This window comes from Vicugna pacos, chromosome 6 (assembly GCF_048564905.1).
Source record: "Vicugna pacos chromosome 6, VicPac4, whole genome shotgun sequence".
Classification (NCBI taxonomy): Eukaryota; Metazoa; Chordata; class Mammalia; order Artiodactyla; family Camelidae; genus Vicugna; species Vicugna pacos.
This window is the reverse complement of record NC_132992.1, coordinates 91,090,725-91,106,534: the sequence shown is the minus strand read 5'-3', so window position 1 is coordinate 91,106,534 and position 15,810 is coordinate 91,090,725. Positions and strand designations below refer to the sequence as shown.

At 43.9% G+C, this 15,810-nt stretch overlaps 1 protein-coding gene across 1 annotated transcript in view; it reads right to left on the bottom strand.

The window, feature by feature from the left end:
• EML1 (EMAP like 1) overlaps positions 1-15,810 on the bottom strand; it is a 116,151-nt gene that overhangs the window by 46,180 nt on the left and 54,161 nt on the right. Inside the window, exon 3 of the mRNA XM_072963699.1 lies at positions 8,623-8,758. Within this exon, the coding sequence (XP_072819800.1) occupies positions 8,623-8,758 (136 nt within the window). The remainder of the gene's footprint in view (positions 1-8,622; positions 8,759-15,810) is intronic.

Genomic DNA, 15,810 nt, shown 5'->3' with positions numbered 1-15,810 from the left:
CAAAAGCATCACCATCCCCCCATTTTACAGATGAGGTAACAACTACAGGGGTAGAAAGCAACGTGCCTGAACTTACTGCACCCCTTGTACTTTCTACTGGACCTCCCAGTTAAGATCACCAGCAATTTGTGAAACACCGAAGTGTATGCATTTTGGGGACCGATTGAACAGAGATGCTGAACATCTAAAAATCCAATGAAGGTCAATAATTAATACGGTTATCAGATTTAAGACTTGATCAATGGCAGGCATCAGATAAGACCCGTCCCCACCTCAGCTGCTGTACTAAAAGGGAGGTAAAACTACTGAAGCAGCAGCGAGGGTGGCATAGCAAATCCAAGTACCCTCACCGGGGCGTTGACTTGATCGGTCTGCATGCACTGAGAAGACTCACAGACCTGTTTAATATACACATAGCAGCACAGAAACAAAGCAGAATAGACGTGAGGGTGATAATAAAGGCGTGGGAAATACCTGGGTATGCGTCAGCACACTGCAGAACCCCCGACACATTAACACTGGGAAACATCTTGGTTTGCATATACAGACCTGGATATAATCCATCACAGCTCTTTCAAGAAATTTACCATTCGCATACTTGCATTAAAACAGTAGGCTGTTTTTAAAAAAATAATCTACTATTGTCTACGCAGAAAAAACAAGACATGTCCTTTGGAGAGCCGAGAGCACGCGTGAATTAAAGAGGATTTACCAGGACTCAGAGGAAAGGACAGAAAAGAGAGCTTGGAGACAAGACATTGGAAGGAACGAGAGCAGCCGGAAGGAGCGATACTGCACACTCACTGCGAGACGCCTCCTTACACAGCCAGTGGGGAATAGTATCAAAGAAGTTACATTCCCTCTGGACAGCAAGTAAAAAATCATGCTCTTTATTTTGAAACTGGTAGGAGCACTAGCTTGTGAGAGACTGCATAATAACACAGCACATTTTTTAGTGCTTAAGGCAAGCCAAGTATTTTTGGTGTAGAAATGCATCAATGCCATCATTTCCTCTCTCTTCTGTTCCCCAACTCCTAAACCAAAAACCTTCTAAGTTCTGAAAACAATGGTCCTTGACATTACACAACATTTGCATTCAATGGTTTTTGCCACTTTGAACTAAATTTTAGACATAACAACATCTCTCAGCAGAGAAAAACAAAGGTGGCCACCTCTTTTCTGATGGCTAGGTAACTCTAAGCGTACGAGCTACAAGGACTCTTTCTTTCATCGTGTGATTTGGAGTCAAGAATTGGTTTTCCAAAAATTTGCAAAAAAGATCCCAAACTTTCACAATTAAAAGAAAATACTAATCTGGCAGGCAGCTCGTGCATGTGGCCAGAGATTTTTTTGGATGATGTCATCTGTCATGATGGCAGGAGTGATTAATGCTAGATTAAAACAATAATCTACTCTACAAGTTTTTCTTCGGAATCAGCCTACACTGGGCGGTATGCTGAGCGCTGGCAAATCAACACGGACCAGGACTAACTTGGCTTTTGTCCTGCAAGGTGTGAGCTGATTGTGATGGACTGAGATCATGCACTTCAGTAATTTAGAAATGCTCTTATCTTTTACTGTCTGACGACATCTTTGTGGCAAAAACCACGGCACGTCCTAAGAAGGCTGGTGGTCTAAGAGAACTTGACAAATAAAAGTAAGATGTTTCTATCATACGAAGCCAACTACCTGAGCCCAGAGTGGGGGGACTGCATCTCTCTGACCAAGGCACAGGTGCCAGCTCCTCTTCCTTTGTTCAACAGCAGAATACTCCCATGGCTACCTTGCTACAGAGAACAGACTCAAAACATGAATTCAACACAGACATTTCAATGGATCTCAGTGAGAGAAATACATTAGAAATAATTCAAAAAACAACAGCCCAAAGCAGATTTAAATCACATAAGCACCCGGCACTGACTTCGGTGCTTTAACAAATGCTGGATTTCTAATGAGTGCAACTATTTTTCCAAAGGACTGTCAGCTGTTTGTCAGCCACAGATATTTACTGTCCCATCTTGCAATTGGAACAGGGCATTTTTAAATTAATGCTCTTTTGGTACCAGTTTTGTTCTTTTGATCTCTCTTCTCACAGCTCTACCCTGTTGTAAAGCTCTACTTAGGGGTGGAAAGAATGAGTGATTGTCTCTGTTCTGAGCCAGTGGAAATGTTATTCTATTGTCAGCTTTAGCCTCCCCATTGAGCAAGGTATGACCTACAATGTCTTCCCCGGATTTTCTGCCTCTTCTCCTTTGACTAATGGAAACAAAGCTTTTCCCAAGGATTCCAAATCAAGCCTCCAATCGAAAATCTTAATTGGCAACACAAAACACAACCCCTGGGTGCTGGACAGTTTCCAAAGGGGATTTTGTTCTTAAGCACTAGGCTGAAAAAACCCTGGAAAAAAGAAAACAAACATATACCCATCTACACAGCACAGATGCCCCAGCTCAGTTAATTTGGGGCTCTGATTACAGAAAAATCCCTACATGATTGTAAGCATATTTGAAATGGCCTGGAGGTTGTTTTAATCCCAATATTCAGAATGCCCAGCTGGCTTCTCCTTTCAAAATTCTCTCCTCACGAGAGACCCGTAGGAACTTCCTCACAGAGTAAGTCTTCCATGCTACTGTCTGGGTTTCCAACTTCCAGATGGATGAGAATTCACATCCAAGTAAGCCCACAAAAGGCAGAGAAATAAAATAAATGCATCACTAAGCTCTATGCCAAAAATCAAGAGCCTTGGACACTCAATCTAGGAAATCTAGTTAGTTGCAAGACAATAGCTTATCAGCAGAATAAAACTGATTATTTTTTAAATCAAAAAGAAAAGTCTACAGAGGCCTGAGAATATTTCTGGAAAGAAGGTTACTCTTTCAGTGCTAACACACACACACACACACACACACACACACACACACACACACACAAAATATGATGGCTACTAGTGAACCTCTCTCCCTCCTTCCCCCTTTCCTTCCAAGATGATACAGCTGAGAGCAATCACTGTCCACGGGCTCTTTCATACGTGGCTGAAATGGGAGGCAGGAGGCCCAGGCCTCTGTTCACAGCTCAGGGCCTGATGCTGTGCTGGGAGTTCAGCCCCCACAGCCCCTGTTTCATGGGCAGTTCTGTCTCTCAGAGCTGCGACCTGCCAGAGATCTCTGCTCAGAGTCACCTTGGCTCCTGCCTGCTGCTCCTGTCCCTCTCAGTGGCATCTCGGAGAGTCACTGTTTCTAACAAGCGGCAAACAGACAGGATGGGACACACAAGAGGGATGGTTTCCAAGGAGTAATTATATCAAGCGTTTTTTATGAGGAGATGTAAGCCCTGACCTGGAAATCTTTGCAAGCAGCAGCCTGTCATTGTGAAAAGAGTGTGAGCTCCGGACCCAAACAAATCTGGGTTTGAGCCCAGGCTCTCCACTTACTTGACCCGGGGCAAGCTACTTTAGCCCTTTGAGCCTCAGTTTTCCAATGGGCAAAAACAGGGATAATAATATCTACCTTGAAAGGTTGTTTTGAGGATGAGTGATCATGGTATTAAAAATCTGGCATGGAGTAGGCTTTTATTATCATCAAACAAGGATTTCTACCACCATCACTGATTTAAAGAGGGGCTGAAGCACCACTGTGTCTCTTTGTCTGTTTCACACCCTGTGGGAAAGCATCAGCTGGACTCCCAGCACAGCCGCATCCCTGCAGTCGTCCTCATGAATCTCACCCCCAGCCTGATCCTATCCTGAATACATGTTCCCAATACTAGAACTCAAAACTCAGTTTGCCAAGGATTCTAACAATTGTGTCAATTAATCCTGCAAGGTTGAAGAAAACCATAAACAGTCTATGAAGTGAAGGGCATTACTGTACTACATCAAAGTTACTTTGGATCAAACACAGAGCCTTCTACAAAATCAAAGTGCTAGAATGCTTGACATAAGCTCTCATGAAATGAAATGAAAGTCAGAAATTGTATCTACCTTTCAAAATTTACTTTTGTTATTTATGCTCTGAAAAATTTTTTCTTTTACTTGAATTCCAAGTATATAAAGATATGAATTCTAAAGTTCTATTTTTTTCAAGAATAAAGTAAAAGAAGCTCATTTTTTCATTACCTATTTACTACTTTAAAAAGTCAGCCTTGAAATTAACTCACTCTTAAACAGCAAATGAGCTAAAGAGGAAATCACAAGAGAATTTAGAAAATATCTGGAGGCAAGAGAAAACAAAAACAAAATGTGCTAAAACTTATGGGATGCAGAGAAAGCATTACTAAGAGAGAGGTTTATAGCTGTAAACACATTAAAAAAAGAAGAAAGATCTCAGATCAACAACTTAACTTTATGCCTCAAGGAAGTAGAAAAACAAGAACAAATGAAGCCAAAAGTTAGCAGAAGGAAGGAAATAATAAAGATTACAGCAGAAATAAACAAAATAGAAAAAGAACAATAGAAAATAAATTCAATGAAACCAAGAGTTGATTTTTGAAAAGATCAACAAAATTGACAAATTCTCCATTAAACTAAGAGAAAGAGACAAGGCTCAAATAACTAAAATCAGAAACAAAAGAGGGTTTATTACAACTGATATCACAGAAATAAAAAGGGTTATAAGACACTACTATGAAATTAAATAAAAAATTGGATAACCTAGAAGAAATGTATAAATTTCTAGAAACATGCAACCTACCAAGCTTGAATCATGAAGTATTAAAAACTCTGAACAGACCTGTAACTAGTAAGGACATCGAAGCAGTAATCAACAATCTCCCAACGAAGAAAGGCCCAGGACCACATGGCATGACTCTGGAATGCTACCAAACATTTAAAGAACTAATAGCAACCCTCCTCAAACTCTTCTAAAGAAATAAAAGGAGGGGGCATCCAACTTCATTCTTTGAGACCATTATTCTGATACCAAACATAGACAAAGATACAACAAGAAAAACTACAGGCCAATATCCCTGATAAATACTGATGTGAAAATTAACAAAATACTACCAGACTGAATTTAATAGCACATTAAAAGGATTATACACCATAACTAAATTGGATTCACACCTGGAATGCAAGGATGGTTCAACTTAGGAAAATCAATAAAATACACCTCATTAACAGAATGAAAGACAGAAACCACATGACGATCTTAATTGATGCAGAAAAAGCACTTGATAAAATTCAACACCCATCATGATAAAAACACTCTACAAACTAGGAATGGAAGAAAATTACCTCAACAGAGTAGAAACCATACAAGAAAAGCCCACAGTAAACATCAGACTCAGTGGTGAAAGACTGAAAGCCTCTGCTCTCAGGTCAGGAACAGGACAAGGAGACCTACTCTCACCACTGCTACTGAACGTAGTACTGCAAGTCCCAGCCAGAGCAATTAGACAAGAAAAAAATAAAAGGCACCCAAGCTGGAAAGGAGGAAGTAAAATCACCTCTGTTTGCAGATGACATAATCTTATATGTAGAAAATCCTACAGATTCCCTCCTAAAAGCCGTCAGAACTAATACATGATTTCATCCAAGTTACAGGATACAAAACTAAAACACGAAAGTCAGTTGCATTTCTATCCACTACCAATGACCAATCTGAAAAGGAAATTAATAACAAATCCCATTTATAATAGCATCAAAGAGGACAAAATACTTAGGAATAAACTTAACCAAGGAGGTGAAGCACTTGTAGACAGAAAACCACAAAACACTGCTGAAAGGAATCAAAAAGACACAAAGAAGGGAAAGACATCCTATGTTTGTGAGATTGGGAGACTTCACACGTTAAAATGTCCATGTTACCCAAGGTGATTCACAGATTCAACACAATCCCTATCAAAATACCAATGGCATTTTTTTGTAAAAATAGAAAAAAATCCTAGGATTCATATGGAATCTCAAGGGACCCCAAATAGCCAGAACAGTTCTTGAAAAAGAAGAACAAAGCTGGAGGAATCACACTTCCTGATTACAGAACATACTACAAAGCAAAGTCATCAAGAGTGTGTGGTACTAGAATAAAGACAGGTAACACAGACCAATGGAACGGAATAGAGAGCCCAGAAATAATCCCTTGTCTATAGGGGCAAATGATTTTCAACAAGGGCACCAATACTACACATGGGGACAAGTCAGTTTCTTCAACAAATGGTGCAGGGAAAACTGGACATTCATGTGCAAAAGAATGAAACTGGACCCTTATTCTGTATGAAAAATTAACTCAAAATGGATTGAAGACCTAGAACTATGAATCTCCTAGAAGAAGACATAGGGGGAAAGCTTCAAGACATTGGATTTGGGAATGATTTCTTGGATATGACGCCAAAAGCAAAAATAGACAAATCGGACTACACCAAATTTAAAAAGCTTCTGTGCAAAGGAAACTATCAATGTGGTGAAAAAGCAACCTACAGAATTGGAGAAAATATTGTAAATCATGTATCTGGTAAGAGATTAATATTTAGGATGTAAAAGGAACTACCACAATTCAACAACAAAAAGATGAATAACAACTAAAATGGGCAAAGGACTTGAATAGAAAATTTTCCAAAAAAATATATAGAAATGGCTTACAAGCATGTGAAAAGATGCTCACCACAATAATAACAGATACACAAATGAAAACACTAGTATCACATCATACCCATTAGAAGGGCCACTATCAAGAATAGAAAATAACAAATGTTGGCAAAGATGAGGAGACATTGGAAACTTTGTGTACAGTTAGTGGGAACGTAAAATGGTGCAGCCATTATGGAAAACATTACGGCAGTTCCTCAAAAAGTTACAAACAGAATTACCATATGACTCGGCAATCCCACTTCTGGGTAGATACCCCAAAGAATTCAAAGCAGGGACTCAAGGAGACATCCGCACACCTATGTTTATGGTAGCACTATGCACAATAGCCAAGAGGCGGAAGCAACCCAAATGCCCACTGACAGATGGATGGGCAAACACAATGTGGTACACGTGTACAGTGGAATGTGACACAGCCTTAAAACAGAAGGAAGTCCTGTCACACGCTACAGGATGAATGAACCTTGAGGAAATTTTGCGAAGTGAAATAAGTCCAAAAGGGCAAGCACGGTGCGATTCCACTCATAGGAAGTATCGATGTGGTCAGCTCACAGAAACAGAAGGGAACAGCCGGTCAGCAGGGCTCTGGGAGGAATTACTGTGTATTAATAGGTGCAGTTTCAGTTCTGCCAGATGAAACAGCTCTGGAGATCTGCTGCACAAAAATGAGAATATATTTAATGTTACTGAACTGTGCACTTAACATGGTGAAGACGGTAAATTTAATGCCATGTGTTTTCTGCCACAATTTTAAAAGACAAGGAAAGAAATGGTAACAGATGGCAACCTAAAACTTAAAAAAAAAGTCAGTCTTGTCAATCTTACAACATCTAGATGAATAAAAGACAGCCCGTATCAACTGCTGCCAAGTAGACTCCAGAAGGTCATTTTGTGTTGATCATAAGTAAATAACTCAAACATGTATTAAGTAGGTAAGAAATGAAGCTAAGAATCTCATTTTAGAGTTCTAAAAAGCCCTGCAAAGCCAATTTTCTTAAAATTCACAAACAATAAGTACCTGAAACTCTATCTGATGAAGCACAATGAAAATCTGCTTGGTGAAGGAATGGCCTTTACCTACAAACACTATGTATTTAAAAGATAAGATGGTGGGGGAGGGTAGAGCTCAGTGGTAGAGCGCGTGCTTCACGTGCACAAGGTCCAATCCCCAGCCCCTGCATTAAAAATAAATAAAAATAAATAAATAAATAAATAAATAAATAAATCCAACTACCTCCCTCCCCCCAGAATAAAAAATAAAAATATAAGATGGGATTGCTACATTTTCACTCCGAGTCAAGACGCGGCGTCCAGCCTACCCTCACCAGCCGGGTGGGCACCCCGGTGCGCTGCAGAGCACACCCACGCCCCGAGCCCCCAGCGCACATGAGGCTAGCTAGCACTGCAGTGAACTCTGCGAGCTCTTACACCAAGTCCACGAGGGAGACTGCCCAAGAATTTATATTATATTATTTATATATTATCATCAGATGTTTCATTTTTCAGAGCGTAAAAATTTAGAATGGTGACCTGGCATATAAAATATACAATTTTAATATGACAGTTATGAAACGACAGGAAAGCTAAGAGCAACCTATGCTCTGCCTGACGGGCGAAAGCAACACCTGCATCTCCGCTGTTACGCGTCACTTTAAAGTATGAGTTTACCCAAATTTTACTGATAAAAATCCACACTCGGTACGGCAACCTGAATTTTCCTAACTTCCAAGACTTGGAAGCAGCATATTCATTTTTTATATAGGTTATACTTCCGTTAGTTTTTTCAAGAGAGAAGTTTTAAGTAACAATACAAAATGGCCCGCCATGGCTTTAGCGAATGAGATTTCAAAGACAAAACGATTAAATCTAAAAGAAGAAGCAATTGATATGGTTCTTGTTTTGGCAACATACCAAGTATCGCACTTTTGCAAGCTTTAACTCAAATGAGAAATTCTGAAGTGCCATATAAAAGAGTAATACTTATTTTAACATGGAGCTGGACCTGCTCCCAGAACTTACCACTTAAGGTGCTTCTCGCCTACCTTTTGTTTGCGGCAGGTACAGCGGCTTCTTTCCTGGCCCCCGAGGGGGACGGCAGGGAGCCACTGGGCTTCTTTGGTAACACAGTGCCGTTGTTGACGGTGGTTCTTAAAGGCAAGGTCTGCACCAGCGGTCTTGCTGTAAGACAAGCAGAAAAGGAAATCAGAACTTCCCCTTTTTCAAGAGAACTTTTTACAGGACTGAAGCTATGTAGAGTGGAAAGGGACGTCCATTTAAAATCTTTAGCAGAATCATCGAAAGTGCAAAGATAACTCAATGGAGACTTTCAACAATAGCTTGGAGCAATGAACTCAGGCACCATCCTCAGATCTGATACAAAAAAATAACTCCAAAGGGACCACAGAATGAAGTGTGAAATGTAAAAGTATAAACCTTCCAGAGGAAAACACAGGAGAAAAATCTGTGTGACCTGGGGTTTGGTGATGAATTTTTAGGTACAACACCAAAAGCACATCCATGGAAGAAAAAATTGCTAGCTTGGACCTCATTACAATGAACAAAACAAAACAAAACACAACAAAAAAACCTTTGCTTTGCTCTGTGAAAGACACTGTTAGGAGGATGAAAAGATAATTCGTATACCCGGGGAAAATGTTTGCAAGTCCCATATCTGGTAAAGGACTTGAACACAGAACATAAAAGGAACTCTAAGAATTCAACAGTAAGAAAACGAACAGCCCAATTAAAAAAACGGGCAAAAGATGTGAACAGATACCTCACCAAAGAGTGTATACAGATGGCAGCTGAGCACAGGAAAAGATGCTCAACATCTTCCATCATTAGGGAAATGCAACTTAAAAGAATAATGAGGTAACTCTGTACACCTATTGGGATAACTAAAAGCCAAGAAACAGACAACACGCCAGTTGCTGGCCGGGACACTGAGCAACAGGGACCCCCTTCATTGCCGGTGGGAATGCAAAAATGCTACAGCCACTCTGGCAGTTTCCTACAAAGCTAAAGCTTCTAAGTTTTACATAGGAGGCAGTAATTGTGCTGCCACTAAGTATTTACCCAACTGATTTGAAAATTTATGTCTACACAAAACCTGAGTTTAATATTTACAGCAGCTTTATTTATAACTGTCAAAAAACTGGAAGCAACCAAGATGTCCTTCAGTTGGTGATGGATAAACAAACTGTGGTTCATCCATACAGTGGAACAGGATTCAGTGGTAACAGGAATGGACCGATCCACGCAACCACGGGTGAGTCTTAAATCCACACTGCCAAGTGAAAGGAGCCAGTCGGAGAGGCTCCATTCTGTCTGAGTCCATTCGAAATGGCATTCTATAAAAGGTTAAACCACAGAGGCAGAAAGCAGATCAGCGGGTGCCAGAGGCTGGGGGCGGCGTGGCTAGGTGGAGCACGAGAGCTTTTTTAGGATGCTAACGTTACTGTGCGATACTGTAAGCGGTGGATGTGTGACTCTATGCATTTCTCAAAGCCTACCGACCCTTACAGCACAAAAAGTGAATCTTAATACATGCAAATAAAAATCCATCAGGAGATGGGGGAACCCCACAGTGGGCTGCAGACTGTGACAAAAGAACGTAACTGTATTACAAATATACAACATAACATCAAGGAACAGGGTGGAGGAATTTTGGAAATGAGTAGAGACTATCAGACTAGGAAAGGAACAGCATACAAGCTCTGTATTCTAGTTGGTAAAGTTGTTTCCCGCGGGACCGTGGGTGAACAATTCTGAAACCACGATGTGTGAACACTAGTGTTGAACAATTAGTAAATGTGTAGAGGCTGGTAGAAGCTGGGCTTCTGTTGGAGACGGAGGTTACAGACGAGCGGCGGGGTTTGGGGGGTTTGAGTGAACGAGGTGGTGATGGAGTAGAGGGGAGACACTGGTGTGAACTCACGTCTGGCTTAATAGAAACACAGATACATGGACGTGCCGGTGAAGACCAGTATGTATACATGGATTGTATAAATGCTTCTATTTCCTAGCTCTGTCTGCTGAGAGACCCGAAACCCATGATACCCAGGGCCCAAACCCTGGTTTCTAATGCCATTCTACAACAAAAGGGACCAGGACTCCCTGGGGAAATGCCTGAATCTAGGGCTGGGACAGGGAATAGACAAGGTGAGCCTGGAGTCTCTGATCATGCCAGAAAGTAAGGAAGTGCTCACAAAACCCACACTGACGGGGGCACAGCAAAGGGACGCCGAGGCCAGAGGAAAGAGCCAAAGCTGGAACAATCTAGGCAACAAAACAGTATGACACTGGGTATTAACCTAGAGCATAAAATAAACACCCACAGGTTCATACTGACACAAACACACGAGGGAAGCCGTCAGCGAGGAGGACGAGCCCCCAGGCAGAAGCACGCCAGGCAGTTCATGCAGGCATTGGGTCCCTGAGAGGCAGAGCACAGTTCTCCACTCCTCGCGTGGGCTGTGCAGGGCGACTTCCCCTAAACAGAGCCGTGCAGAGGGGAGGGAGAAGTAACCTGACCTGCTGGACCTCAGCCAGGAGGTCAAGGTCAACATCCACAGTGGCAGGTCATGTTGACAGCGCACACCCTTGTAGCATGCGATGAGACTGGCACTTCAGCTCTTCAGTCTTTCTCCCTGAACCCAATCCAAGTCTGATCATGAGAAAAACATCAGACAAACAGAAGCTGAAGGACAGTCAATAAACTACCTAACCAGTACCCTTCAAAAGGGTCAAGGTTACCAAGAACAAGGAAAATTTGAGAAACTGTTAGTATTAGGGGGGCCAAAGGAGACATGATGATGAAGTATAATCCTGGATGAGATCCTAGGACAGAAAAAGGACATAGGGAGAAACCAAGGACTTCTGAATAAAGCATACCTTTAATGGATAATAGTGTATCAGTATTGCTCCACTGGCTGTGACAAACATGCCACATGAACATACAATGTTAATAATCGGGCATATGGGAACTGTCTGGGCTCCCCTTGCAACCTTCCTGTAAATCTAAAACAACCCTAAAATGAAAACTTTACTAACAAATGCTAGCAGAATTTTTTTTTCATTCCAGAATTAAATCTGCCTCAGTGTAGGCTCTTAATAATATTATTGATGACAAAACTGCCTAGAATGCCAGCATTTTAATACACTGAACCTTTTCAGTCCCTAAAGCTGAGGACCAGGCTACCTCCTCTCTCTCTCTTTTTTATTGTGAAAGAAAGTTTAAATAAGCCACAGTCAGGACCCTCCAAATTCATGTCCACCCAGAACTTCAGAATGTGACCTTATTGGGAAATGGGGTCTTTGAAGACGTAATTGGTTGAGATGAGGTCATACTGGATTTGGGCGGGCCCTAAAGCCAATGGCTGGGGTCCGTATAAAAAGCCCACGTGAAGCCGCACGGGAGGAGCTCGCCGGAGGCAGAGCCTAGAGTGATGCGGCCTCTAGCCCAGGACGGCCAGCAGCCGTGGAGGCTGGGCGACATGCGACACGCATGGGACGATTTCTCCCTCGGAGTCTCCAGGAGGAACCAGCCCCGTCAGCACCCTGATTTCAGCCCCAGGAGACTGATTCCAGACTTCCAGGTTTTCAGGAGTGCGAGGGATTCAGGTTCTGTGGTTTGTGCTACTCTGTCGAGGTGGCCCCAGGCAGTAGACACAGTGCACAGTGCACACATCAGCTTGCCGGGCGTCTGTCTTTCATTCCACTGTTACTCTTGTCAGCATCTCCAGCAGAAGGTTTTTGGTTCTATTCATTCATTCTCTGACCTGTTCATTAATGGAAACCTCTGGTCCTGACGTCCTTCACTGATGGTCTCCAATGGTCCCACCGAGTACAGGCCACCAGAACCAACCGGAGTGCCTGGCGGAGCGCAGAGTGCTAACGACTTGAAATGCACCATCTCGTCCAGTTGGGACAACACGTCTGGTCTGGCTCCCACTTCACACTCGGCCTAGAGGCGCGGGGAGAGGACCACGTCCCGACTCCCAGGCCACCGCGCCTCCAGGCCACTCGCTGTCATCTTGCTCTTTTACAACCTCAGTGATGGGAGCTCATTCTCTCCCAGTTGTCTTTCTCCCACCACCCACCCAGGCTCTTCAACATCCAGGCCCCCCACCCCAGACACAAACCACAAACAAACAGATCCTGCCTCATTCCACCTCCTTGGCTTGTTTCCGTGCAGCAGAATCCCCTGGAAGATGGGTTAAAACACAGATTGCTGGGCCTCACCCTGATTCAGGAGGTCTGGGGCGGAACCTGGGACCTTTGTAAGCAGTCCCCAGGTTGGAGCTGCTGCTGCTCCGGGGACCTTGAGAACCACTGGTCTGTGCCGTCCTCCGGCTTCAAAGGGCCTCGCGCCATGAGTCCCGCCCCGCCGACTGGCGGTCTCTGAGCCTCCAACACGTGCAGCCTGTGCCGCGCCATTTAGTGCCTGTTCACTTGCTGTTGTTTCAGGCGGGCCAGTCTTGTCTTCCCAGTCAGAGCCGCGGCAGACACTGCTGAGGGGGGCGTCACCACTGTCACTCTCACGGTGCCTGGAGTGGACTGGACTCCACACGTAGCCCCAGGCTTACTGCTCCATCTCTTGGGCTGATGGCAGCACAGCGTGGAAGGAGTCAGGCAGTGGGTATTCTGGCCTCACTCTCGCCTCCTTCCAGACCCCGGCTGGGGCTCCCCCCATCACTGGAGCAGAGGGCGATGTGTGGTGGGTACCATCCATACAGGTCAGCCTCCGGGCCAGAGAGCTGGCTGGAGGAGGGTAAAGAATTACATGGAGGGGCCAATGGAAGACACCTGGCCTCCACTCCTGTCCTGCTCCTGGGCCAGGACCTGCCTCCCCAACCCCCCCCTACATACGTGCCCAACAAACCAGGCTGGGTAAGCCTCCTGTGCCCACAGAGTCCTCAGTCTGCCGCTGTCACCACACTATCTATTCCCGTCCACTCCATCACCTGGAGGCCCCGTGAAGGCAGCACCTGCTCCGATGCCAACACAGAAGGCATTCGAGACGCATGTGGTGATCAGACAGCACTAAATTTTGAGAACAAAATCCCCGCTTCCAAAAAAGGCACTGTGTCGTCACTTCCGAGACACTTAAGTTCATTCTTCCTTGGGTCATAATTTCAAAATTCTGTCTCATAATAATCTAGTATCATCCTTCTCCCTCAAAAGGAAACGGGATGTTTAGAGCCCATGAAAGGAACATCACTGTTTGCTGCATGGCTTCTTAGAGGGCCTCGTAAACCTTACACACTCAACTCTAATAGACTAGCAGCAAAAACCAATGGAATCATTAAAGTTGTGATGAGAAATCATGAAAAAAAAAATAGAGGACATGGAGAGGAGGACGGGGAGGAGGCAAGGGGACATGGCAGCCACTCGGGTGACAAGGAAGTTGGAAAGCTTCCCTACCTGCAAGATCCAGTCCCTGCTACATCTGTTTTGACAATAGTCTTAGCTTTTTGTCACCACTGGCTTCTTAAATTGCATCACAACCACGCCAATGTGCTTGCTAAATCCCTATTTTGACAGGACATCATATCAAGTTTCTTCCATGTTTCCATACCTAAACATAGTAAGCCATTCCAGGAAAAATGCTGTCACCATGAAGAAAAGTTTTGCAAGAAAAAAAAAAAACCTCCTAATGTCCAGTCTCAACAGGTACCAGCCTAGGTCAGGAGGACAGCAGGACACAAGAGCAGCTCTGATGAGTCACTGCAGACAAGTGATCTTGAAAACTGCAGAGGAGAAATTGCACCAGAGAAGGTTCAGACACCATTTCCTGCTCATTGGTTGCTAAGATAAATGAATCCCTGGCTTCAAGATACGACACTGAGATATGAGACGTTCTCTGGTTCATAAAAGCTTTTTTTTTAAAAAACAACATTTTAATTGTTCCTAGGGGCAACACACAGAGACATAGCACTAAAAGAATTTCTCAACTAAAAGGGGAATGAGTGATAGATGGTGTGTGTTTAGGACGCATTCATTGGAAGGGGTATCAGGATGGCTGGGACCCCAAATCTCAGGGGAGACCAAGAAGCACAGAGGGATAATAGGGCAAAGAGTCTGCAGTCTGACAGGACTGGCTCCCTCCCAACCTGGCCTTCCTACGTAGCATCGGAGAAGTCACCTTTCTAAGCCACGGCTTCTTTGTAAAACAGGATAACGGTGCCCACCTTGCAGGGCTGCTGTGAGGGTCAGGAAGGAGGAGAGGCACGTTGCTGGCACAAGCCCGCACACAGCAGCCCAGCGGAGGTGGCAGCTGTTAGCCCACGGCTACAGCCAGATGATGAAATGTCTTGTTTTGGATACCTGGGTGCAGTCCAGTATCCTAACTGCAACATGAGAAGAATTCAGTGCAGGATTTCAGTTACAGTCAAAGGTGCCTGCGGCAGACTCGGGTCTAGTGAGCGCCCACGCTGCATCCTGCGTGACAGGGAGGGGTGGAGGGAGGCCCCAGACAGTTCTCACCCGAAACACAGTGGCTTTGGTACTAGAGCCCAGGCACAGTGAGGGGGCAGGAGAGTGTGGAAGGGGCTCAGGTCCGGGAGTGGGGACCAGGCACTAGGGCCAGGGTAGCTCCAACAGGCAGTGTGACCGCAGGCAAGACCCTCTGGGCCCCACTTTCCTAACCCTAAGGAAAAGGCTTTGGTCCACAAATGCCCGAAGGATGGCTCTTCCTGCTCTGAAATCAAGGATCCTGATTCATGGCGAAGGGTGGTGGGAAAAGCACCGTCCAAGATTCTCTGCGCCTTCTCCACTTTCCTCTGAAAGTCTCTAACAAAGCTATTCCGACTCTCGGGTCTAAAACATTTGTAACTACGCCTGAAATGAAAAAGTTTTAATCTTTCTAAACAGGAGAAGGGAACGCCCAGGTTGCCATGAAGTACCATCCACGATAATATATTTTCAGAGCTGTGTTGACGTAAATGTAGACCTTTAACTGCAGGTAGTCACATCTACCAACGCTTATTACTCCGATGGTTCCAATCTAAAGACCAAGATACCCTTTCAACCCACACCACATTCATAACTCAATGTACAATATCTGAGCAGCAAAACGTTCCATTAGGTTTCAAAATAAATTTAACTCTGCAAAGCATGACTAAGTATGCGACTGTGTGTAGGAATCCCAAGTTTAATTTCAGCGTATCTGACCATCACAAACTTAAAACTCCTAGCAACCTACTTCAGAATTAAAAAGATGCCCGTAT